General features: G+C 38.5%; 1 protein-coding gene across 1 annotated transcript; it reads left to right on the forward strand.

Annotated features, from left to right (window-relative positions):
- The first annotated feature begins 2,972 nt into the window (after positions 1–2,972).
- On the forward strand, positions 2,973–5,796 carry LOC145054970 (serine carboxypeptidase-like 45). The gene is made up of 10 exons (XM_079003242.1): positions 2,973–3,533; positions 3,617–3,718; positions 3,968–4,063; positions 4,241–4,333; positions 4,405–4,475; positions 4,552–4,833; positions 4,924–5,051; positions 5,151–5,243; positions 5,317–5,434; positions 5,518–5,796. Exons 1-10 carry the CDS (start codon positions 3,224–3,226, stop codon positions 5,719–5,721), a joined length of 1,497 nt encoding a protein of 498 aa, XP_078859368.1. The 5' UTR covers positions 2,973–3,223; the 3' UTR covers positions 5,722–5,796.
- Positions 5,797–24,335: the final 18,539 nt, after the last annotated feature.

A 24,335-nucleotide genomic window follows, 5' to 3' on the forward strand; every position in this document is an offset into this window, starting at 1 on the left:
CCTCTAGTATATAGATCTAATTTTGGATGTCTTTATGGAACTTTTTGGTCCCAAATGCTAGATCTTGAATATGGCATGTTCTTGACCTTTGAGTTGTCCTTTCAGACCCTAAGAGGGGGTCTTACGTCATAAAAATGGGTTCAAAATGGTTAGTTTTGCTTCATGCATCATTTAGAAGGTCTTAATGGAATAAGACCTTGTGTTATGCACTTATTGGACATGCTAGGTCATAAACTTGGAGACTTTATGACTCTTAAGAGTATTTTAGCCATGAATATGAAGTCTGGACGTAAGAGCTTAAGCCATTAAGTTCTTAATGGAATTTTTTGACTTGCGAGGGTACCCCCGCGTACTCGGAGTACTCCCTGCGTACGAGGCCAACCACCCCGATGGTGGTCAACTGCAAGGATGCGTGTACGTCCAGAATATCTCCGGAGTACCCCCGCCTACGCACCCTGGGTTGACTCGGTCGGGTTGACTCGATTGGGTTGACTCAGTTGACTTATGAACTTTTACCAAGTTTGACCTCAAGGGTATTTTAGGTATTTCGGGATTTTGACTGTGATTTGTCACTTGGAGGGATAGGTGTCGGTTGGAGCTGAGATTCGGAGTCGGAACCTCATCAACTATTGATTAGATCGAAAGGTGAGTTTTCCTCACTGTACTTTTGGGTCGAAGGCACCAAGGTCGGCCCATTGGATTGATATCCTGGTTTGCCGTATGTTGCTATGTTGTAGTGATATGTTAGATCGGTATCCTAGTTTATAGGATGTTGCTATGCACTAGTGATCTATAGATCTGTCTGTTTGCCTGTTGACTGATTATATGTTTATCTGTTATGTATATGTCGACATATTGTGTTGGGTTGAGGTTGCACTGCTTTGTGTTATAGCAAACAAACCCTGGAGCATTCCATATATGAGCTTAGGTTCGAGTAGGGCATGCCAGACTCATACTGAGGGCTCAGTAGCTTTCCAGATACGAGCTGAGGACCGGTTGGTATGCCAGACTCGTACTGAGGGCTGAGCATTAGTATTCCAGTTCGATGACTAGAGTCGGCCATACATAAGTTGTGGGCCCCGTGGGCAAGCCAAACTTATGTTGTGGGCTCAAGAGCAAGCCAGATATGAGTTGTGGGCGCGATAGGAAAGCTAGACTCATACTGTGGGCTTAAGGGTAATCCAGTCTTTTATCTGTGGACCCAGTACATGTTGTTATTTGTATATGTTATCTGTTCGTGTGATGTTATTTTGGGGGGAACTCGCTAAGCTTCGTGCTTACAGTTTTGGTTTATGGTTTCAGGTACTTCAGTGGACTGTGGCAAGGCGAAGGCGTGACCGTACACATCCTTGGTTTTTTTTCGACTGATTGGATCTTGGGAGACTCTGATTTTAAATAATGTTTTGAAAACAATGGTTTTGTAACACTTTTATTAGTAAAAGGGTTGTTTTGAAAAGTTTTAAATTTGTCGAATTTTTGGGATGTTACACTTGCGATCTTTCTTGTATGCACCCATGCTTTTGCCTCCTACTTCTTCCAAAAATCAAAACCCAAATGTTTCATCTTGTATGCACCCATCCCTTCGCCCCTTACTTCTTCCACCTCTACAGTCGCCAACACCACACGTTCCTTCGCCATCCCTTCTATATCTTTTTTTTATATAAATATACTCATGTTCGTTATTATTATGAAAAAAAAAACTTAAAACACCATGCATTTGTGATTCGGCCTCTTTGATTAGTTGTTAACTTCAAAAAGATTATAAGAAGAGACATGTATTTTGGAACGATTTTATACATAATCTTCAAAGCAGTGCTTACAAACTTAAATAAATAAAATGAAAATACAACTAACCTATGACTTATAACTTTTAGGAATGAAAGTACCGAAGAAAGTAAGAAACAATTAACTAGTGCTGCACATTGGCGGTCTTAGATCGGTTTTGGGTCGGTCTCGAAACGGTCCGGTCTTTTTGAGGTCGTTCTTGGAACGCCCGGTCTTTTTCCGGACCGGTCATCGTCGGTCTTTTTCGGTCCGATCTTTTTTTGAACCGGTCTTCCTTTGGACCGGTCTTTTTTCGATCCGGTCTCGATGTCTTTCTGTGCGTCTTTTTCGGTTCAATTTACGGTTTTTTTTATTCGGTTTCGGTATTTATCGATTCTTTTGTTTTTGTTTCGAGTTTTTTCCATTAACAAATATGTGATTAACACCAAAATGATAAATTAAGATTTATTAAAAATGATAATTTAACTTTAATAAAAGAAACATATGAAATAAGTTAGATAATTTGTGATTAAAATTTATATAATTAACAAAAAAAATAATATATTTATAAAGTTTGGTCACCAGTCTTTTTCCCAAAACAGAATCGCTAGGTTTCGAACCGGTTTCAGAATGGTCCGGTCTTTTTCGGATCGGTCCGGGACGGTCTCGAGCCGGTCTTTTTTCTATCCGGTCTATTTTAGGACCGGTGTTTTCTCAATCCGGTCTTGTTTTAGACCGGTTTAGTCTCGGTCTTTTTTAGGTTCAATCCGAGACCAGTTTTTTTGTGTAGGTCTACACGTCCCTTACCGAAGCTTCTAGGCTTTTTTGAAGTCCATCTCACACTTTGACTTGGGTTTCCTTTAATCCCTTAACATTGCATGTGGGCCGTGGGCGTGTCTCTCTTTTGGGCCTGACTATGTGTTGGGCTTGAGGGGGCTGATGGTCCTTATTAGTTTGAGAAACAAAAATGAACATAACATCCACTATTACCAAACGCTGCAAACCATAAAAATGTCATTTTACGTGAGTTTAAAAAATAAAAAATAAAACATGAATTAATGACTAACTATGTATGAAAACTGAAACACATGGATCATTCGTGTCAAAATAAAATAGTAAAGGACCGAACATATAATATAGAACTTTTGGTATATTTGCATGGAGCCATGGACGAATCATAAACTTTTTAATTTTTTGTCTAAAAACAATACTGAATGTTACATTTTAATTCTCTCCCACTTTTTCATTTAGATCGTATTGTATTGTGATCGTTGGTGTTCTTCAATCGAATCTTAACCTTTGGCTCATACATCCGCATCTTCTTCTTGATTAATTATCTAATCAATCCTATATTGTTCGTCACAATGAAAATCCTGCAGATTGAGTTTGAAAAGTGATTCCCTTCTCGAAAAAGTAAAAAACGCTATCATGGAAACCAAAACTTGTGAAGAATGCGTTGATGATTGTACGCTATTTTGGATTTAAGTTACCTACTACAAAACGCCTCTTCTCAATCATGTCTGAGCCATGGATACTCTCTGCAAAGTTACTGTTTGGGATAATATTAATGCATACATGTCTCAAGGGCGTTGAATCCAGGCCAACCGCCGATGAGGTGGTGGAATTACCAGGCCAACCGCCGGTTACATTCAAACAATTTGCAGGCTACATCTCCCTTGATGACGCCAAACCGAGATCTCTGTTTTACTATTTTGTTGAAGCTGAATCCGACTCATCTTCCAAACCGCTTGTGCTTTGGTTGAATGGAGGTAGTTCTCGCTATATTTCTTCACCCCAAACCTATTGGAATTCATGCATAACGACTGAAGCATTTGGTTTTGATTTTTTACAGGACCTGGTTGTTCGTCTGTGGGAGAAGGGGCTTTTGTTGAGCATGGTCCTTTTAAACCAAGTGGCGATGTTTTGGTTAAAAATGAGTGTAGCTGGAATAAAGGTATACACAGAAACTGCATTGGAAATTCTGCCATAACTGATTATTCAATGTTGAGTGTATTAATTGCAGAATTAAATTTTCAATAGTGGCCGAGTTTTGCCCTAAATCATGATTTCAGTGATATGATTGGCACTTATCTGACAAGGTTTTTGTGTTCTATGAACGTTCATGGATGTCTTTGATGAATGCTCTTATTGATTATACATATTTTGAGGAAATAATTTTGGGAATTCCTTGTTGTTTTGGCAGAGGCAAATATGTTGTACTTGGATACACCAGCAGGAGTGGGATTCTCTTATTCTGATGAAAAGTCCTTTTATCAATCAGTGAATGATGCCATTACAGGTTCCTTACTTCTTATCAAGAGTGTTCTTCACGATCACTATATGATTCTATGTAACTTATAATCCTTTGGTTTTGAGTTAGTATCAAAAGGTTTAATATCATGATTGCTTTTGTTACACAATAAATGTTGTATATGAGCATGAACAAACTGTTTCCAATTATTGTTCATCATTTCAGCTGGCGACAATCTTGCTTTTCTTGAGAAATGGTTTGAAAATTTTCCAGAATACAAGAATAGAGATTTTTATATCACAGGCGAAAGTTATGCAGGTAATATATGTAAGAACATCAAAGAGCTTTTGATATAAAATTAGTATGCTAACTTTCATAGTTGATTACAGGACACTATATTCCTACACTCGCAAATCTCATAGTTGAATCAAAAGCCAAGATCAATTTCAAGGGAATTGCAGTGAGTAATTAATTCAGTCCATGTTTTATTTTTCATATCAAGTTTTTTCTTAATGAAATTAGCATTTGTTGTGTAGATCGGTAATCCACTACTGAATATTGATACGGATTTTAATTTAAAGGGGGAGTATCTTTGGTCTCATGGTTTGATATCAGATGATACATACGAATTACTGAATAAAGAGTGCAACTACTCAACCATAAGAAGACAAACCGAATCCAATACTCTCACCCCTAAATGCACTCTTGTTGCAAATCAAGCTACAAGGGAGATTGGTCAATCCATTAACGCTTATGACATCACTCTCAACATTTGTTTGTCAAATGTTTTCTCACAATCACAAGTTCTCGATAACACTGTGAGCTAACCAACTTCCCATTTATATCAATCTGTACTTGTGTTTCTGGAAAAGACGAAAATGCCCCTAAGGATTGTTTTTATTTGACAGCAAGGTACGGAAACGAAGGTGGATGTTTGTGTGGAGGATGAAACAACGGAGTACTTGAACCGGAAAGATGTGCAAACCGCTTTACATGCTCGGCTCGTGGATGGTAACCCGTGGGCCGCATGTACCGAGTAATAAACGGTTTTAATTAAGATCCTGGTTTAGTTTATAGAATTTCAGGTTATATAATATAATATAAATAACAATCTGGTTATTTTTGTTTACAACAGCAATTTGAATTATGATATGAGCGATTTGGATGTACCAATGGCTCCTTTGTTGGCTTCACTTATCAAGTCTGGCATTAGGGTTTTTATTTACAGGTGAGTACGCAAGAAACAACAATGTATTTTCATTGATTTGTCTTTTATTGCATCCTGCTTTTGGTTCTTTCAGTGGCGATCAAGATTCGGTCCTACCTTTAACTGGGACACGAGTTGTGATCAATGGCATGGCTAAGGAATTAGGGTTGAAGACAACTATTCCGTACAGGTCTTGGTTCAATGGCAACCAGGTTAGTTCAGTTATTACTTATTTTATTTTTTTTACTTAATGGATCGAAGGGGAATATGAGTGGTTGAATGGGTAATCATGTAGGTTGGGGGATGGACACAAGTATATGGTGATTTTTTATCTTATGCAACCATTAGAGGAGCAGCACATGAAGCTCCATTTTCTCAACCGGAGCGATCACTTGCCTTATTCAAAGCGTTTTTGGATGGAAAACCTTTGCCACAGGCAGATGAAATGAGTGAAAAGGATGATCCTACACATGCGGTATTCCGTGTTGAATTACGCTAATGAAAACCACTTTCATGTGTCTCTTGGCCATTTTGATTATAATGAATAAATTAAGTTTTAATTGGTTTGTTTTAATGAGCCTCAATGGAAGTTTGTTGCAGCAATTCATAAACCTTTCGTTCTTTTTGGATTTGAGCTGACATGAACATGGTTTTTAAGATCTCGATCTTGATCTTAATAAGTTAAACCACACCATTTGGTTGAAACACACGAAACTAAGAGATATTGATCAAACTAGCTAGGACCAATTCTGAAGCAATATTGTATTGGGCCATAGAATCATGACTATGAACCTAAGATCTTATCGTGATCTAATCTCGCATCTTTAGTTTTTATTCGATAACCAAGTTTTTAGTATTCTAAATCCTAGGAAATTCTTCAACCTGCTAAAAATTCCCATGTAGAACACGTTGTCCATTCAACTTGAAATCGAGCCTCAAAAATGTGTCTGTGTAGCTCGCAATTGAGCATTGCAAAACGAAAGAAGCCTTGTAAAGCTTTACAAATCCATCCAGTCACCTTGAACTAAGCACAAAATCGTGTGTCCCTCGATCTGGTGCCTTTATAATGGTCACAATCATCTTGTTTCTTATTCCACTTAAGTTGTTTTTCCCCAATTGTTTTAGTTTGCATCTACAAGAATAATGGTTAATTCTTAATAATTATAAGTTGATTCTACTATCGCTGTCTTAACCAACATCAAGTTATAACAGGGTATTGGGCACACGCTAGACCATGCAAAAAAATGTAGGGAGTAGTTCAATTTTTGTGGGGTGAGCAAAGCCGAAATTGAAAACCCAAAAACCAACAAAAACGGATAAAACCGAAACCGAGAAATTGAAACCAAATGCAAACCATCCGGTTTAGGTTTAGAATTTTAAAAACTGATTTTTTTGGTTGAGATTGGGTTTGCTCTATCAAAACCGTCCCGTTGAAATTGACCCAACCCAATGGTTTTGAAACCGTTTTGAACCCAACCCAACCCAACTATTTATATGAACTCTGATTTTCATGTTTTGGTTATAAGTTTCAAAACTTGATAGTTTTAATATTTCTTTGAACTATGTAATTGACTTTGGTATTTTTGGTTGTTTTAAATGGCTTGAAAAAAATTGAATTGATTTGTTAGCTTATTTACATTTTTTGAAAACTAGGTTTAAACCCAAAACCGTGAACCCATAAACCGAGAAACCAAACCCGGTTTCTAAAACCCAAAAACCGAAATATGCGGGTTTGGTTCGGTTTTACCCCAAAACCAATCCAACCCAACCCATGCTCTCCCATGATTTTTTTGTAGGATTTTTTGATTTCGATATGATCTAACAATCACAATCTTATTTAGAAAAACGATCATGTATGCAATATCTCAATCTTTATAATCTTCCTTATAAACACTAATTTTGTAGGAGTTTAGAAAAATATATTTCATATTAGTTTTTGTATTCCCAAAACTATTATTTATCTACCTCCTCTAATAAACAAAACTTTTATGTCACATGTCTCATTTCTAAGTAGGCTAATTGACAAGTGACAATTTTAAAGAAATTCCTAATTTTTAATTTTTTTTTTTGGTATTTCCTCTTTTTCTGAAAAGTCTTTATAAGGAATTCAAAATTCAAGTTTCCATTTTTTTTTGTAATTGTAAAAATCTTCATTTAAAATTTTAAAAAACATCATATCCTAATAACATAAATATTCGAAAAATTAACAAGTATTTATAATAAATTTTCAGTTTTTCCTATTTTTTGGTAACCGATAGACCATCTTTGATTAAAAAATTGGTATACCTCCTGTAATCCACTTTCATGCTTTTTATTTAAAATTTGAATTTAGTCCCTATACTTTGTTAATCTACCAACATAAGTCTGTGTAACTTTTTTTTTCCAATAATTTTTTACCTATGTAATTATTTTTTTTATCTTTAAATAATTATCAAATTAAAATTATATTAGTTTACCTTCAATCACAAATACGTTTACAACTTTTTTTTAACACAATAAATTATTATTGTTAAATTTTAGTTTACAAAATTAATGTTTCAACATTAACGTTTAATTTTTAAAAATATTTATACATACAAAATGCTTAGTAATAATATACAATAACAATGACTTTATCATATATTTATCTATACACTTTTATATAGTACATATTTTTTTATAAATTGTTTTTAACACCTTTGGACGTCAAAATTCCATTCAAATTGAAAATGAGACAATTTTTGTTGGTGTTTGTTTTGATATGACCATAAATAAAAGTTAATGTCAATCGATATCAAATGTTGATTTTTTTACAAGAACCAGTTTCTCTCACGGTCAGTTGTATGCTATTTTATCCAAAAAATGAGCATATGATGACTGAAGTTATTGATTTTAGATAAAAATTGTAATTTAACCAATAAAAAGTCAAATGATATATACCAAGAAGTGTTTCAAAATGTAATTTAAAAGATTTTCTTTTTTACTTATCAAATTCATCTGGTTTTACTTACAATATGAAATACATTGCTTTTTACTATGTTGACATTTAATCTTATTTTTGTCTATATAATAAAAACTTTGACCATACCTACAGTGGTTTCCATGGGTTATAACTTAGTTATTAATAAATACTTATTTATGATACTCTTTGAACATTAATAAAATAAAATAAATATTTAAATATACTTATTTAAATAAAATAAGGTTCCAGCTTGATTTAAAAATTTAAAATAGCCTTAAAAGCAATATTTGTATCGAGTTAAGTCATAAGAGTTTGTCACTATTTGAGTTTTATTCTATAACCATGTCTTTTGTCTTCCAAAAAACTAATGCTTTATGTTTACAAATTGCATGCAAGGCCTAAAAAATGTCCATGGACTTTGAAAAAGTTGAACTCTAACTTAAAATCAAGCTTTACACGTCATGTGAAAACTAATAGAAACTTCATACATTTTTCTCGAACTAGGCAAAACATTGTGACATACAAGTTACGTCTAAATGTCCATGGACCTTGAAAAAGTTGAACTCTAACTTAAAATCAAGCATTACACGTCATGTGAAAACTAATAGAAACTTCATACATTTTTTTCGAATTAGGCAAAACATTGTGACATACAAGTTACGTCTTGAGATCTTGTGTGTTTAAGTGTACATGATCACAATGACCTTGTTTTTTCTACTTAAGATGTTTTCTTTCTAATTGTTGTGGTTCTGAGTTAACAAAAATTACAATTATAGTAAGAGTTAATTTCAGTATCGATGTCTTAATTAATATCATGTTATAATGAATATTGCACAAACAAGACCTTACAAGAAAATTTGGACACTAGTTCATCTTTTGAAGATTTTCCGATTTTGGAAAACATACAATTATCATAGATAAGATCTTAATTTTGACAACTTTATCTTTACACATTACATGATAACATAGTAAAAATGTTTTATTCTAGCTATAAAGCGTAAATTACACGAAATGTCCTCATGATGTTTTGGTCTAATTTGCGAGTTTCGTCACTAGCTTTTCTTTTTCACTCAGATCGTCCATGTATTAGGTTTTTTTAGAAGTTTTTGTCCCTAACAAATATAAATGGCCTTAGATATTTTCTATTTAGTTTTTAGTTTTTTATTATGATTTTAAATTTTACAAAAATGGTCCATGTACTTGGCAAAACATACAACATTTGGTCTACTGAGGAATTTCTTATAAAGATTTTTTCTAACTGAAAACATTTTATAGATGATCCTTATAGCTAACACCGTTAAAAATAGGGTCTAGTTATTAGTGAAAAGATCAATATGTCATTTTGATTATTTTTTAAAATACAATTTAAAAAAATAGAAGATAGAAACTCCAAAACCCTTCCAAACGCAATGTACCAAACACGCTCAATATATCTATCACAGAAGAAGGGACAAAAAAAATGATGCGATAAGGAGTGGTTGAGGCCATGATACAAAAAGTATCATCACCACACCAAGAGTGGGTATTTTTTGTATGGGCATATGTGTCGAGTTAGCACCATACAGGTCATGAATGGTTAATAAAAAAATTAAATAAAAATTTTGGTCCATGTATTTACAAAAACTTCAGTTTAAGTCTATTTTCAAAAAATAATATGGTTCGTTCTTATGGTTTTCAAAAGTTTCACATGTGTTCCCGCAACTGTAACCGTTAATGCCCTCCGTTAGCTACATATGAAACGAAGAGATTGTTTTTGTTTTTGCCTTTTTTTCTTATTATATTCCTTTTTAATTCTTAAATAAAATAAATCCAACCTACAACCCTCATTCCTCAAACATGTCACTGCTCCACTAGCTTCCATCAACCACAATCGACTATCATCACTACTCTACTTGTCGCCGTTGACTACCGTCGCCGACTCCACCTGATACCACCAACCCCACCTTCACCATTGATCACCACCATCAATATCACCGGCTACCACCATAATTACAGATACCATCACCACCACCAAACTGAAACCAAATTGAAAATTCTATCTTAGAAATAAAATAATAATGTCAAATATGATGGAGATATCTAGCCGTAATCAAAAGTATAGATGGAAAGATAAATTAAAAAACCAAAACATAGCCATAAAATAGTTGGGTTCTGTAAGACTGCTCTCATCAAGAATCAAATTCAACCTAACTATTTATTAGAAAAATAATTTATCTATCTTACACGTACACAACTCAATTAAACTCAACTTCTTACACTCATTAAAAATTCAATCCAACCAAACCTTATCCAGAAGTTTATATAAAATTAAAATCAAAATATATGAATATTGGTATCATTTTGTAAAGAAATTTATTTTACATGGCGGAGGCCGCATGAAGGTGTTGACATCAAAGTTAATAGGATGTGATTTGAGTCAGGCAAAGTAATGTCGATATTAGAGATGCCAAGTAGGGAGAGAAAAAGAAAATGTGAAGCTTCCATCGATGGGTAAAAAGCTTTAGGGCTTCTTTTCAAAATTTTACATAAAAATAGTTCATGAGGTTATCAATAATGTAAATAAAAAAAACTAATAATAATAATTATATATGACAGTTATTTTATAATCATACTCTTCTTCATGACGAGGGGGACTGGATTTTTTTCCTTCAGATTTACCCTTACTTCTCTCAAATCCATTCTAACTTGATCGTTGGAGCTTTGCCTCGGGAGTCCCTCCCGGACGTCGACTAACGGCCATTTTTCTCTTTTGTACTGTGATATCAGGAGAAGGAACCAGCTCGATTCTCACCCTCGATACCAATTCAACCCTCTTCGGCATATCACAACATTTGGCGCCATCCGGACGTATCCTCAGAGTGATACATCCACGAAGCAAACCCAACGAGCAACGATGGCAAGTGAGATCCCAGCGGCGTCAGGAGCAGCGGAGAGAAGTCTGTTGCATCTAATGCAGTCATTAGATGGAGGGAAAACTTCCATCCAGGAAGAACACGCTTCAAATCGCACCCCCAGTCTCACAGACACCATCCAGCTTTGCAGCTGAAACGGCAGGCAACCTACATAGCTAGTCTATGGCGCCCAACAGCTAATCCAACTACTGGCGATCGTAACCACAACTCCACAAATTATCGCAACACAACAAACAGAGATCCCTGTTTCACAGCAACAATCCTTCCCACACACTTCAGGCATCGGAACCTGGATCCCTCACAATATTCAACCGTAGCCATAATATTCCCCGATGGTCTACCTGTTGGGTTTTGGTATACTACAACATCCTATGGTGCACATACAACCCTAAATACCTTGGATCTATGTTTTCACTAATTATACATGCAAATGGTTTCCAATGTATTAATCTTACAACTAGCATGCATTTAACATAAAAATATAATATACTAGTTAGCATGACATGCCTTTTGATGGAGCTTGAATTCTTGGTGTATTTGGCCTTAAAGAGCTTAGCCCCAATAGTATGGAAGCCTCAAATGGAATCACAACACACCATGGACAAAGGATGAACTTGAGAGAAAATTCCATGCACACAAAAGACACCATGAACTCTAAAAAGATACAAGTGGCGATTTTGGGCAATGAAGTATCTATTTATATGTGGGATTTCTAGGGTCATGGATATAACCCAAATCCATACCCATGGGTTTTATGATCCATGGTTCATGTGGCCCAACTCTTTATGTATCCATACATAAACTTGGTCCAACATGGATCCTAAGCCCAACACATATAAATATAACTAATTATCATAATTAGTCCCCATATATTTAATTAGTCTCTTTTGACCACTAAATTAATTTTAAATTAATTCTTGATCAATACTAATTAAAACATATGATTTCATATTAAAATATTATTACTTATAATATATTAATAAACCATAAATAACCTTCTCTCAAAAGTCCATCCTAACAAATTGTCCTGATGATATGCAACCCAAATGGACCATGCTACTCTCAGGTCGAATACATACCAATAATAGTTATGGGCTTAGACACCTAATCCAACAGTCTCCCACTTGGATAAATTTAAAACTATTATTCAAGTATGACTCCAAGATCCCGACTAGCAATCGTAGCTCTTAAAGTCGCTGTCAAACTCTGAACAAATCAAATGACATGTCCATTAGATAAGGGACCATATATTCTTCCATTCTAGATATCATATGGACTAAGACATGGATTATAATCATTCTCTCTGTCCATTTGTTGTTTCCCGATTTCCGATTTATGACGACTGACTAATTGAACAAATCAAATTTGTCCAGGCCCGGCTGAGCACTTACGTTTGTCATCACCAAATCATCAAGGGGTCCACAGATATCGCTTTTATCCCGAAGGTAAAAGGAATGGATAAACTTCGAATCATATGGCTTGTTCTACTACTTGTTGAATCATACACAAAGGCACGTTTTATAACATCGATTACCGAATGCGTTTTCGTGTAATCAATGTACAACCAACTCATAGTAACAAATCATATCTCTAGGTTTGAAGAATATAAGATATTATCGTCTCATGATCACTCGTGATAAAATCCATGAAGTGATTGAAATGAGCGTGGGTTGAATCCAATACTCGAATCCCTATTCCAGGAGTACTCATGAATGTTGTAGTAACTCTTACTATGTCCACTACCTTGGACATCTACAAGCCCGATTCATGACAGTCTTGCCTTAATACCTACTTGTTGGAATAGTGTCTAAGGCTGCAACTATATTAGGCAAGTATTTGATCCGGTTGTGCATGGTCCTTTTGGATTTCTTAGGGCCTTCACCATAGCAACTTGACAAGATGATTTATAATGAGAGAAGAAATATTATTAATATATTATAAGAATAATATAAGGAATAATAATATTGTTATTTGATTAATATAAGTCATAAATTAATTAGGAATTAATTTGGTGACTTAAAGAGATTAATTGAATAAAGGGGCATAAACTGTCAATTGTATGATAGTTGTACTTTGGGCTGTTATCCCTTATGGATAAGGGGTGGACGGTTTTGAGGCTTAAGATAGGCATAGAATTCGTCCAAGGCTTATCATTAGGGTATTGGATTTCTTAGGGCCTAAGTTATCCAATTAGGGTTTTAAGGGTGAAACCCTAGGAGCCTTACAAGTATAAATAGACCCAAGGGGTTAAGGAAATCGGCACTCTTGCCTTTGGAAGAAACCTGGCCGATTTCTAGCTCCCTCCCAACTCTCTCAAATAATCCTCTTGCTAAGTTGGTGTTTGTAAGCCATTAGAGGAGTGACACTTGTGACTCTAAAGCTCCAAGGACAAGAAGATCAATCAAGTGATTCAAGGTAAACTTCTAATTCTGATTTCTTATTGTTATTATGCTAGAATTACCATTAGAAGTCTTGGATTCAATGCATGTTCAATTAGAGAAACCTAGATCCAAGCATTAGGGTTTGTATGTGCACATAGGAATGTTCATATGGCTAAAACCCATCAGTGGTATCAGAGCCTAGATTGGTTTCTATTGAATTGATGCATTGATTGCTTGTTTGTTGCTTGAAAATTTTGAATTTTTTCATTCTGCCTGATGAACTCGGCGAGTCCCATAGTGGACTCGGCGAGTAGGCTCAACTCGGCAAGTCCATTGTGGTACTCGGCGAGTTCGAGCGTCAGAAAGAGCTAATTTCGGGATTTCTTGCTGTTTATCTATTGGAAACTTTGTTAGGTCAATATAAATCCGATTTTAAGATATATTTGAGTATATTCTTGACCTAAATGAAGATATTTATCAATTAATTAAATATTAATTTCCTTATGTGAAAATTGATTAATTATTTTATTAAATTGGTAAATTGTTTTGCAAGAAATAATTAAATAAATCAAATATGGATAATTATGTGATTAAATGTTAATTTAGATTATTTGTTATTTGATCCCCTATATTTTGATGCCTTCAAGTTTTGAAATTTATGTTTTGTGATTAAAAGTTTAATTTAGACAATTTAAATTTCAAACCCTAGAATTTTACAAGTTTAAAATTCAACCCTATACTAATATAATATTACAAGATTAATATATATATATATATATATATATATATATATATATATATATATATATGTATAATTAAAATGCTAGTCTTACCGTTAGTAAGCCTCATTCACGAAGTCAGTCTATAAGGTGGGTATAAGGTTGCGGCCTATAAAATGGCGCTTAATGGGTGAACACTCTCACCCACCGCTTGCTTGATCGGTGGAGGGTCGTTAGCCGAACGGGTAGGATAGGGCAAACTCATCTCCTCATTAAAAGTATAATATGAAATACAAAGTAACTACATGTTTTTCAAAAAAAAAATTTCCAATCCTAGTTACTTTAGGAAAAGTGAATTGATGCAATCCCATGAAATTACACTTTGCACCCTTGCTAAGAAGTTAGTGGAGCGTGTGTGGTTTACCGGCACACTAATTGATTCTAAGCAAAGGTGGCAAAGGGTGATTCATTGTTTATCATAGTTCGATGGAGCGTGTGTGGTTTACCGACACATCGAATAGGTGATTGTTACAATGAAGGCACCATGTGAATTTGCATGGTAATTCACACCCACTTTGTGATCCTCGGTATCCCAGTCATAAACGAGAGGGGCATATCGAGATTTAAACATGCCATTGAAAAGTTTCAATGAATCTCATCCAAACCTAGGAATTCTCAATTCATTTAGAACTTAAAGTTATGTTTTCATGGTGGAGAATTAGTGAATCGTCATTCACTTACCTTCAAATTGTTTGCATGTTAGATTACGGCATCCCTTTTCTAATATGTAAATATTGTTGTTGGATCCTAGCCCTAATTTTCTTATTGGGTGATTATTAGGGATTCATATTCTAATCTATCTTTGTCCTTTCTAATTGTAGATGTCAAACGCGAACAACGCTGCTGCTAGCTCGTTCACATTGATGAGCCTTTTCCAAAAGGTGACTTTCGATGGGACGAACTTTAACGAATGGATAAGATACATTCGCACAATTGCTCGCTACGAGGACAAGGAGTATGTCCTCGATGAGAAGCTCGAGAAAATCAACCCAGAAATCGCTACTCCAGCTGAAATGACTGCTTTTGAGACTCATGAGTGTGATGCAACGAAGGTTCATTGCATCATGATAGCCACAATGAACGCTGAATTCCAAAAGTCCTACGAGGACATGTATCCGTACGAAATGCACCAAGACTTGTTGGAGAGATACCCCTAAAACGCGAGGCAGGAGCGTTACGAGATTTTCACTAATATGATCTCCGCTAAAATGGGTCATGGAGAATCTCTAACCGTGCACCTACAAAAGATGCAAAGGTATGTCGATCGTCTTCGCAAGTTGAATGTTGACTTTGGGGAAGACTTGGAAATCGACATGGTGCTTCACTCCTTGCCTCTGTGTTACAACCAATTTAGGATGACCTATCACATGAATAAGGAAGAGGTCACCCTAAGTAAGCTCCAAGGTCTCCTTAGGGTTGCTAAGAGCAACCTCAAGGACAAGTCCGTTGCACCCACTCCCAATCCACCCGTTGCTCCTGTTTTGGCCATTGGGCAAGGAAAAGGTAAGAAGAGGAAGGCTTCGTCTAAGAGCCACCGCAAGGGAAAGTCCCGATATGGTTCCTCTTCTAGTGGGACCAAAGTTGATCCTGCTAAGCCTAACCCTAACCCAAAAGAGGCAGAGTGCCACCACTACCACAAAATAGGGAATTAGAAGAGAAGCTGCCCAGACTACCTGCAAGCCATAAGGGAAGGAAAGATCAAGCCGTCTTTCGCAGGTATATACATAATTAAATCTAACAATTCATCTCATGTTATTTCTTGGGTCCTTGATACCGGTTGTGGTTACCATATTTGTTCTGAATTGCAGGGACTAAGAAGAAATAGGGATGTGGAGCATGGAAGAATAAATCTAATCATGGGGAACAGAAGATCGTCGCCTGTGACCAAGATTGGAGTGTATTCTCTAGTGCTTAGGAATGGTTTATGTTTAGATTTGAACAATTTTTGCTATTCGCCAGAAATGGCAAGAAACATCATTTCATTTCATGGTTTGTTTATACAAGGATTTAGATTTTCTTTTAATAATGAGAATGGTTCTATTTTTTCTTATCTAAATGGTGTCTTATATTTTGAAGCAATACCATGTAATGGAATTTATGAAACTGTTATGATTGTAAATAACCTAGGAAATGATGTTTCTTCCAATGATATGGATAGAGCATCCTTGTGGCATTGTCGTCTTGGACATGTCAACAAGAAGCGCATAGCCCAACTCCAAAAGGATGGAGTGTTGGAGTTATTCGACCTTAGGGAAGATGACACATGCGAGTCTTGTTTACTTGGAAAGATGACCAAGTCACCCTTCACTAGTACATGTGAAAGGGGTGAGGGTCTATTGGACTTCATACATACTGATGTATGTGGACCGTTTAGATCAACCACTAAGGATGGAAACCGCTTCTATGTGACTTTTACCGATGACTATAGTAGATATGGGTATATCTACTTAATCAAGCAAAAGTCAGAAACGTTTGAAAGGTTCAAAGAGTTCAAGAATGAAGTGGAGAATCAATTGGGCAGGAAAATCAAGATGCTTCGATCCGATCGAGGAGGAGAGTACCTATGTCTTGAATTCCATGACTATCCCAAGGAGTGTGGAATAGTTTCACAATTAACGCCACCTAGGACACCGCAGTTGAAGGGTGTGGCAGAAAGGCGTAATCGAACCTTGTTAGACATGGTCCGCTCTATGATGAGTCGTGCTTCACTATCTATCTCATATTGGGGGTATGCCCTAGAGACTGCCGCCCATATCCTTAACCGAGTCCCTACTAAGAAGGTTTCCAAAACACCTCACGAGATGTGGACAGGGAAAGCTCTCTCGTTGGAACATATCAAGGTTTGAGGTTGAGAGGCTTTCGTAAGACGAGATACTCACGACAAGCTCGAACCTCGTAGTGAGCGATGTATTTTCATTGGCTACCCTCTGAAATCCTTTGGATATCTCTTCTATAGACCGAAGGACAATGTTGTCTTCGTTGCGAGGAGAGGAGTTTTCCGAGAGCAAAAACTCATAAGCCAAGGAGACAGTGGGAGGTAAATCGAGCTTGAAGAGATTCAAGAGTCGATAGATGAAGGAACCTCTACCGCTAGCACTCAACCCGAGGAAGAAACTCCGGTTGAACCGATTGACGAGTCCTTACCTCTTAGACATTCTAAAAGAGTTGGAGTTCAACCCCAGTTTTATGGTTTTCATATTACTACCGTAGGGGACACGTATATTAGTGATGGTACACTAATAAATCTAGATGAACCTAATAGCTTTAAGGAAGCCATGGCAGGCCCGAAGTCTGAAAAATGGAAAGAGGCAATGGACAGCAAGATCCAGTCCATGTATGACAACCAAGTTTGGAATTTGGTTGATAATGTCCCCGGACGTAAGACCGTTGGGTGCAAATGGATCTTCAAGAAGAAAACCGACGTGGATGGAATGTACACACATATAAGGAGCAATTGGTTGCGAAGGGCTTTACTCAAACTCCCGGAGTTGACTATGATGAGACCTTCTCACCAGTTGCGAAGATAAAATCTATTAGAGTGATGCTAGCTATTGCCGCATTTCATGACTATGAGATTTGGCAAATGGATGTCAAAACTGCTTTCCTCAACGGGAAGTTGGCTGAGGATGTTTACATGGCTCAGCCAGAGGGTTTTGTTGATCCAAAGCATCCGAATAGAATGTGTAAGCTTGAGAAGTCCATCTATGGACTAAAGCAAGCGTCTCGCAGATGGAATCTTTGCTTCGATGAGAAAGTCAAAGAGTTTGGATTTGTACGAAGCGAAGATGAATCATGTGTATATGTCAAAGCCAGTGGGAGCATAGTTAGCTTTCTAGTTTTGTATGTCGATGACATACTACTCATAGGAAACGACGTCCCAACACTGCAGGAGGTTAAGTCCTGGCTCGGGAAGTGCTTCGCTACGAAGGACCTCGGAGAAGCTTCCTATATCTTGGGAATAAGGATAGTGAGAGAGCGAAGTAAGAGACTAATAGGACTTAGTCAGAACACTTACTTAGATAAAGTACTAAAACGTTTTAGTATGGAAAATTCGAAGAAGGGAGAATTACCGATATAAAGTAATGCCAAGTTGAGTAAGACTCAAAGTCTGAGTACCGAAGCTGAAATAGCAGAAATGAGCCGAGTACCATACGCTTCCGCAGTTGGCTCAATCATGTATGCTATGACTTGTACCCGCCCTGATGTAGCCTTTGCTTTGAGCATGGTTAGTAGATATCAAGGGAACCCTGGCAGAGCTCATTGGATTGCGGTCAAGAATATCCTTAAGTACCTTCGGAGGACCAAGGAATGGTTTCTAGTCCTCGGAGGGAGTGATGACTTGAAGGTGCGAGGGTACAGTGACACTAGCTTTCAAACCGACAGGGATAACTACCGTTCACAGTCAGGCTGGGTCTTTACCCTTAATGGAGGAGCAGTAACTTGGAAGAGTTCCAAACAGGAAACCGTAGCTGATTCAACGTGTGAATCAGAGTACATTGCAGCGAGCGAAGCGTCGAAGGAGGCAATATGGTTGAAGAACTTCATCAGTGATCTTGGAGTTGTACCTGCCATAAAGGAGCCCATGGAAATTTTCTGTGATAATGAAAGAGCGGTTGCCTTAACCAAGGAACCGAGGGATCATGGTAGATCTCGACATATCGACAGAAAATATCACTTCATTAGACATCGTGTAGAAGAAGGACAACTCATGGTGAAGAGGATATCATCAGAAGATAACCCAGCAGATCCGCTTACGAAGGGACTGAGCAAGGTTAAGCACTTGCAACATGCTAGGAGTATTGGGCTGAAGGATGATATTAGTATAGATTAGATAGTATTAGAAACGTGTAATAGATAAATGTAATTAACATTTGATGATTAAATAAAAGAGTATTATTTATGAGTAATGTTATTGTCTTATGTTAATTGTTTAACTATTGTTTCACTTTGCATGTTTTGACTTCCAGAATAATTGAGTTTATTAAGAATAATCGAATTATTCAAATTGTCCACAATCGTTCATATGTTGGAAGTAAGTATGAATCAAGATTGTCATGAATTAGTGTGTAGATTTTCTAAATGGTATTAGACATAGCAAAAGTTTGTTGCAATGTTCATGAGTGCTTATGAACTAGTTTTGAGCATTGGAACAAACTCGCGCTTGCTGGAATCACCTTATGGATCGTGATAAAAAGGGTGATCGCAAGACGATAATATCATATGGTCTTAAAACCTAGATATATGGTTTGTTATTTGTTAATCAGTTGTTCATTGATAATACAAAACCGCATCAGTAACTTGATGTTATAAAACGCATTGTTGTGTATGGTTGATTAATGAATAAATAAATGCATATAAGTCGAAGTTTATTTGTTACTTTTATCCTAAGAGGGTAAAAGCGATATCTCGGCCGCTCGATGATTTGATTTGACTTATGTGTCGGGCCCGGTCAGAACTGAATTGATGTGTTCGATTAAGTTCTATGTCAAATGAATCTGAAATCGAGAAACCAACTGCTAGACAATTGGTTCCATAGAAATGTCTGCATGATATCTGAACAGAGGACTATACGATCCCTTATCTATAGGACAAGATTGATAAGATGAGAGTTTGACAGCGTCTCTGAGAGCTACGATTGTTAATCGGATTATACTTGTATATAGTTACTAGACTTATCCAAGTGGGAGACTGTTGGAATAGTGTCTAAGGCTGCAACTATATTAGGCAAGTATTTGATCCGGTTGTGCATGGTCCTTTTGGGTTGCCTTCACCATAGCAACTTGACAGGATGATTTCTAATGAGAGAAGAAATATTATTAATATATTATGAGAATAATATAAGGAATAATAATATTGTTATTTGATTAATATAAGTCATAAATTAATTAGCAATTAATTTGGTGACTTAAAGAGATTAATTGAATAAAGGGCCATAAATTGTCAATTGTATGATAGTTGTACTTTGGGCTGTTATCCCTTATGGATAAGGGGTGGACGGTTTTGAGGCTTAAGATAGGCATAAAATTCGTCCAAGGCTTATCATTAGGGTATTGGATTGCTTAGGGCCTAAGTTATCCAATTGTAACATCCCGGAATATCAAGAGTAAAGTTGAAGGGCTAAAAGTGTAATTAGGAAAGGGCAACTCGGCAAGTCCACTGGTGGACTCGGCGAGTAGGGTCACGTGTTAAGTGGCCAACTCGGCGAGTCGGCGGCTAGACTCGGCGAGTTGGTGCTGAGTGGAGAAAACCCTAATTTCGGAGGATGAGCCCTATATAAAGGACATTATACCCTCTCCCCAACCTCCTTACCTTCCCTTGAAGTCCAGAAAACCCTAGAAACGCGATTGTGAAGGATTTGAGTGCAATTGAGCATTGGAGAAGAGAATTGGAGGAAGATCTTGGAGAGTTAGGAGGCTTGGAGCAAGGGGCTTTGCTTAGATTCAGATTTCATTGCTGTTGGGGCTTCCTTTTGAGGTATTATCTCGTTCTTGGGCTGCTATTCATCTAGATTCATCATTTTTGGGATGTGTGGGAGGTTTAGCTTGTGATATCTTGAGTTTGAAGGTTAGATCTGAGGTTGCTACCTCAGATCTGGAATGGAGAAGGTCTAGAGTGCATTAAGGTCCATGTTCTTGAGTATTTGGTGAAGTCGTCTTGTCCCAAACCCTAGCCCTAGAGTGAATAATGCCTAGATCTCTTTGGATTCACGTAAAGTTTGCCACTTTACGTGATGGATGGGTTGTAGGAGGGTAGATCTATGTTTTGGATCAATTGCATGGCCTGGAAGGCTTCTGTATGGGATGACATCTAGAGGCACTCGGCGAGTCACAAAGGTGTACTCGGCGAGTTGGAAGAACAACTCGGCGAGTAGGTTGAAGATAGCCTTAGAATCGGCGAGTCTGTTCTTGGACTCGGCGAGTCTGGTCGCGAGGTCGATCCTTCTTCAGGGTGAGCTGTGTAACAGTGAGTCGAGGGATGACTCGGTGAGTCGAGTAAGGAAGGACTCAGAGTTGTTGGACTCGGCGAGCCTCGGGGTGACTCAGCGAGTTGAGTCGCGAATTGTGAGAGATTCTGAGCATGGGGACTCGGCGATTCATCGGGTTGACTCGGCGAGTAGAGTCAGTCAGGGGTTGACTTGTCTTGTCTTTGACAAAGGGTTGACCAGTTGATTCCAGGGGCATTTTGGTAATTGTTAGCTTTTGTTTTGAGTTCAGAGTCTTGGTGTTGGCCAGTGTTGGAGATCGTATCAGTGGTTGGAGTAGCTTGGGTTTATCTGTTCAGTCGGCAATTTCGAGGTGAGTTATCCTCACTATATCAACAGGGTCTAAGGCACCAAGGCCGGACCTTTATCGGGTTGAGATCCGGGTATTTGTTGTTATGATATAGCTTTGATATGTTTGCATCCTGGTAGCTAGGATGGTATATGTTATAGACCTGGTTAAGGTCGGTATCCTGTTATGTAGGGTGATGCTATGCTAGTGACCGGTTAGGTCGGTATCCTGGTTAGGATGATGATATGTTATGTGATCTGTTTGATCGGCTTGTTGACTGTGAATTGTTATATGATTATATGCTTATGTGCACATGGTTGTTTGGACTGGAGTTGGGTTGAGGCGGGTCCTACTTTGTGTTGTAGGCCAAGATACCCAGGGCGGACCGGTTGTCCCGAAGGCCCAGCGAGCGGTCCGGATAGGCTGTAGGCCCCAAGAGGGCGGACTAGACGTGCCGAGGCTCGGAGAGTGGACCAGGCCGACTGAAGGCCCGGTGCGGGCGGACCAATCATACTGTAGACTCAGAGAATAGACCAGGTGGATTGAAGGCCCGATGTGGGCGGACCAATCACACTGCAGACTCGATGTATATGGCTAGACTCGGAGGGTGGACCAGGTGGACTGTTGGCCGGAGCGGCGGACCAGTCACACAGTAGACCCAAAGTGCTGGCTGTTCTGTGATCGGATATGTTATGGTATGTTATGTGTGTATGGTATATGTGGTTGGTATTTTGGGGGTATCTCACTAAGCTTTCGGGCTTACAGTTGTGGTTTAATGTTTTTCAGGTTCTTCACGAGATCGTGGCAAGACAAAGGTGTGATCGTACCGCTCCTCGTGTTTATGTTTTATGATGTGATTATGGGAAGACTCTGATAATAATTATATTGAAAACCTTTTTGTAATAACATTATGAAAATGGGTTGTTTTTGAAATGTTAAAATTTGTTGAATTTTATGGTTGTTACAAGTTGGTATCAGAGCCTTAGTTTGAGTGAATTGGAGGAACACTCGTGTGACTCCAGTCTCAAATCGAGGAGGGTTTTTAAAAGAGAATTTAAAATGGTTTTCAAAACGAGTAAAAGGAGGACACGGAGGTACGATCAGCCGGAGCCAGTAAGTAACCCCAAAATACCATACATGATATTTGTTTTTGAGCTTTGATAGAACAGCATGCTAGTGTTAGGCTAGGGATCTTCAGGATTTCATGATAATGTTGCCTGATTTATGATGCCTGTTAGCCTAGGGTTTCCTTGTAGGAGATTTTTAGTGTTCCTCTAGTAGTGAGGATTGAGCGCTTGTTATGTTTTTCACTAGGGTGTTGTGGTAGTACTTCATACAAATATGGGTAGGTGTGGAAGGTAGTATGGGCCCGTACTACTGAAAGCACAGGACCCATACGCGTATCAGGGAAACCATGACCTCTAGGTTTGGGTTGAGAGTTGGTTCCCGGGTTAGTGGGAAGTGTCTAAGATTTTGTGGTGTTTTTTAGTATGGAGATTCCGAGGCATGATGGGAGTGGATCCGGGTCAGGATCGGGAGCAGGAGGGGGAGTTCCGGGCGGGTCAGTACCGCTCGAGGTTATTGGTCAGATGAGCACGTGCGAGTTGGATGCGAGGATTCGTGAGATCCTGCATGATGAGGTTACTGCGTTGTTCCGGGCTGAGTTTCCGGAACTGTTTGGGCCGATTAAGACCGTCATGGTTGAGTATTTTGATGCGCGCTATGCAGCTCTCACAGAGACAGCTGCCGCGGCGGCTCCATCGGTTGTAGCAGCGGCAGGGGGATGAGCTGGTCGGGGTTTTCAGTATCGGGACTTCGATAATACAAAGCCTCCTACCTTTGATGGAGTTCAGGACCCGATCGTTTCTATGAGATGGTTGTCGGACGTGGAGGGGTGTTTCTTCACGTGTTCATGCCCTGTTGATCAGAGGGTGAGGTGTGCTCTGAACCTGTTGAGGCTCGGGGTGAAGGATTGGTGGAGATTGACCACGGGGTCATATTCGGATGCGCAGAGGGCTGTGGTTTCATGGGATCAGTCCAGAGAGATGTTCAGCACTTGTTATGTTCCGCGGGTTGAGAGAGAGAGAGAGAGAGAGAGAGATTGGCTCAGGAGTTCCGTGAGCTGAAGCAGGATTCGGAGTCGGTGACGGAGATCACCAGGATGTTCACTAAGAGGGCGATGTTTTGCCCTGAGTATGCTCAAAAGGGATATCAGGTAGTTTCTGTCTACGCAGAGGTGCTAGACTTTGTTGGAGTTGCAGGAGGCCGTCAGGCGGCGTGAGTTGGAGGTTGAGTTGCAGTTGTGAGAGCTGAGGCAGGCTCCGGTGCAGTCGCAGTCAGCGCCGAAACGGTCCAAGACCGTTGATTCTAGGGTGGGAGATCAGAGCAGCCACGCTTGTGGGAAGTGTGGGAGGGGTCACACCGGATTTTGTAGGTCTGGTGGTGCATGCCGCAAGTGCGGGAAGGAGGGGCACTATGCGAGGGATTGTCGACAATCAGCGCCGGTTCGGGATCTGAGGATTTGTTATCATTGTCATCAGGTTGGGGACTTGAGGGTCAACTGTCCACAACTTGCTGTAGGACCGGTGCAGGCTCCAGCACCGGCTACTTTGAGGATCACGGGTGGAGGTCAGGGTGGAGCGGAGCCCCCAAGGGCTCAGGGTCGTGCTTTTCAGCTTACAGTAGAGGAGGTCAGAGTAGTGTCGGATGCAGCTGCGGGTATGTTTCTTTCTTGATGTCTTGTTATCTTGTGGTTATTGTGGAGTATTGTCTATCTGCTAGTATCGTTGTGTGGTTTTCGGTGTGGGATTTGTTGATCTTTAAGGGTTA

The sequence above is a fragment of the Lactuca serriola genome, chromosome 5, assembly GCF_051521515.1.
Source record: "Lactuca serriola cultivar US96UC23 chromosome 5, Lser_US96UC23_V15, whole genome shotgun sequence".
In the NCBI taxonomy this organism is placed as follows: Eukaryota; Viridiplantae; Streptophyta; class Magnoliopsida; order Asterales; family Asteraceae; genus Lactuca; species Lactuca serriola.

Coding starts and splice junctions, on each gene's coding strand:
- LOC145054970 (XM_079003242.1), top strand. CDS start 3,224: ATGATTGTACGCTATTTTGGATTTAAGTTACCTACTACAAAACGCCTC. Junction 3,719..3,967: donor TGAGTGTAGCTGGAATAAAG/GTATACACAGAA, acceptor TTGTTTTGGCAG/AGGCAAATATGTTGTACTTG. Junction 4,834..4,923: donor CACAAGTTCTCGATAACACT/GTGAGCTAACCA, acceptor TTTATTTGACAG/CAAGGTACGGAAACGAAGGT.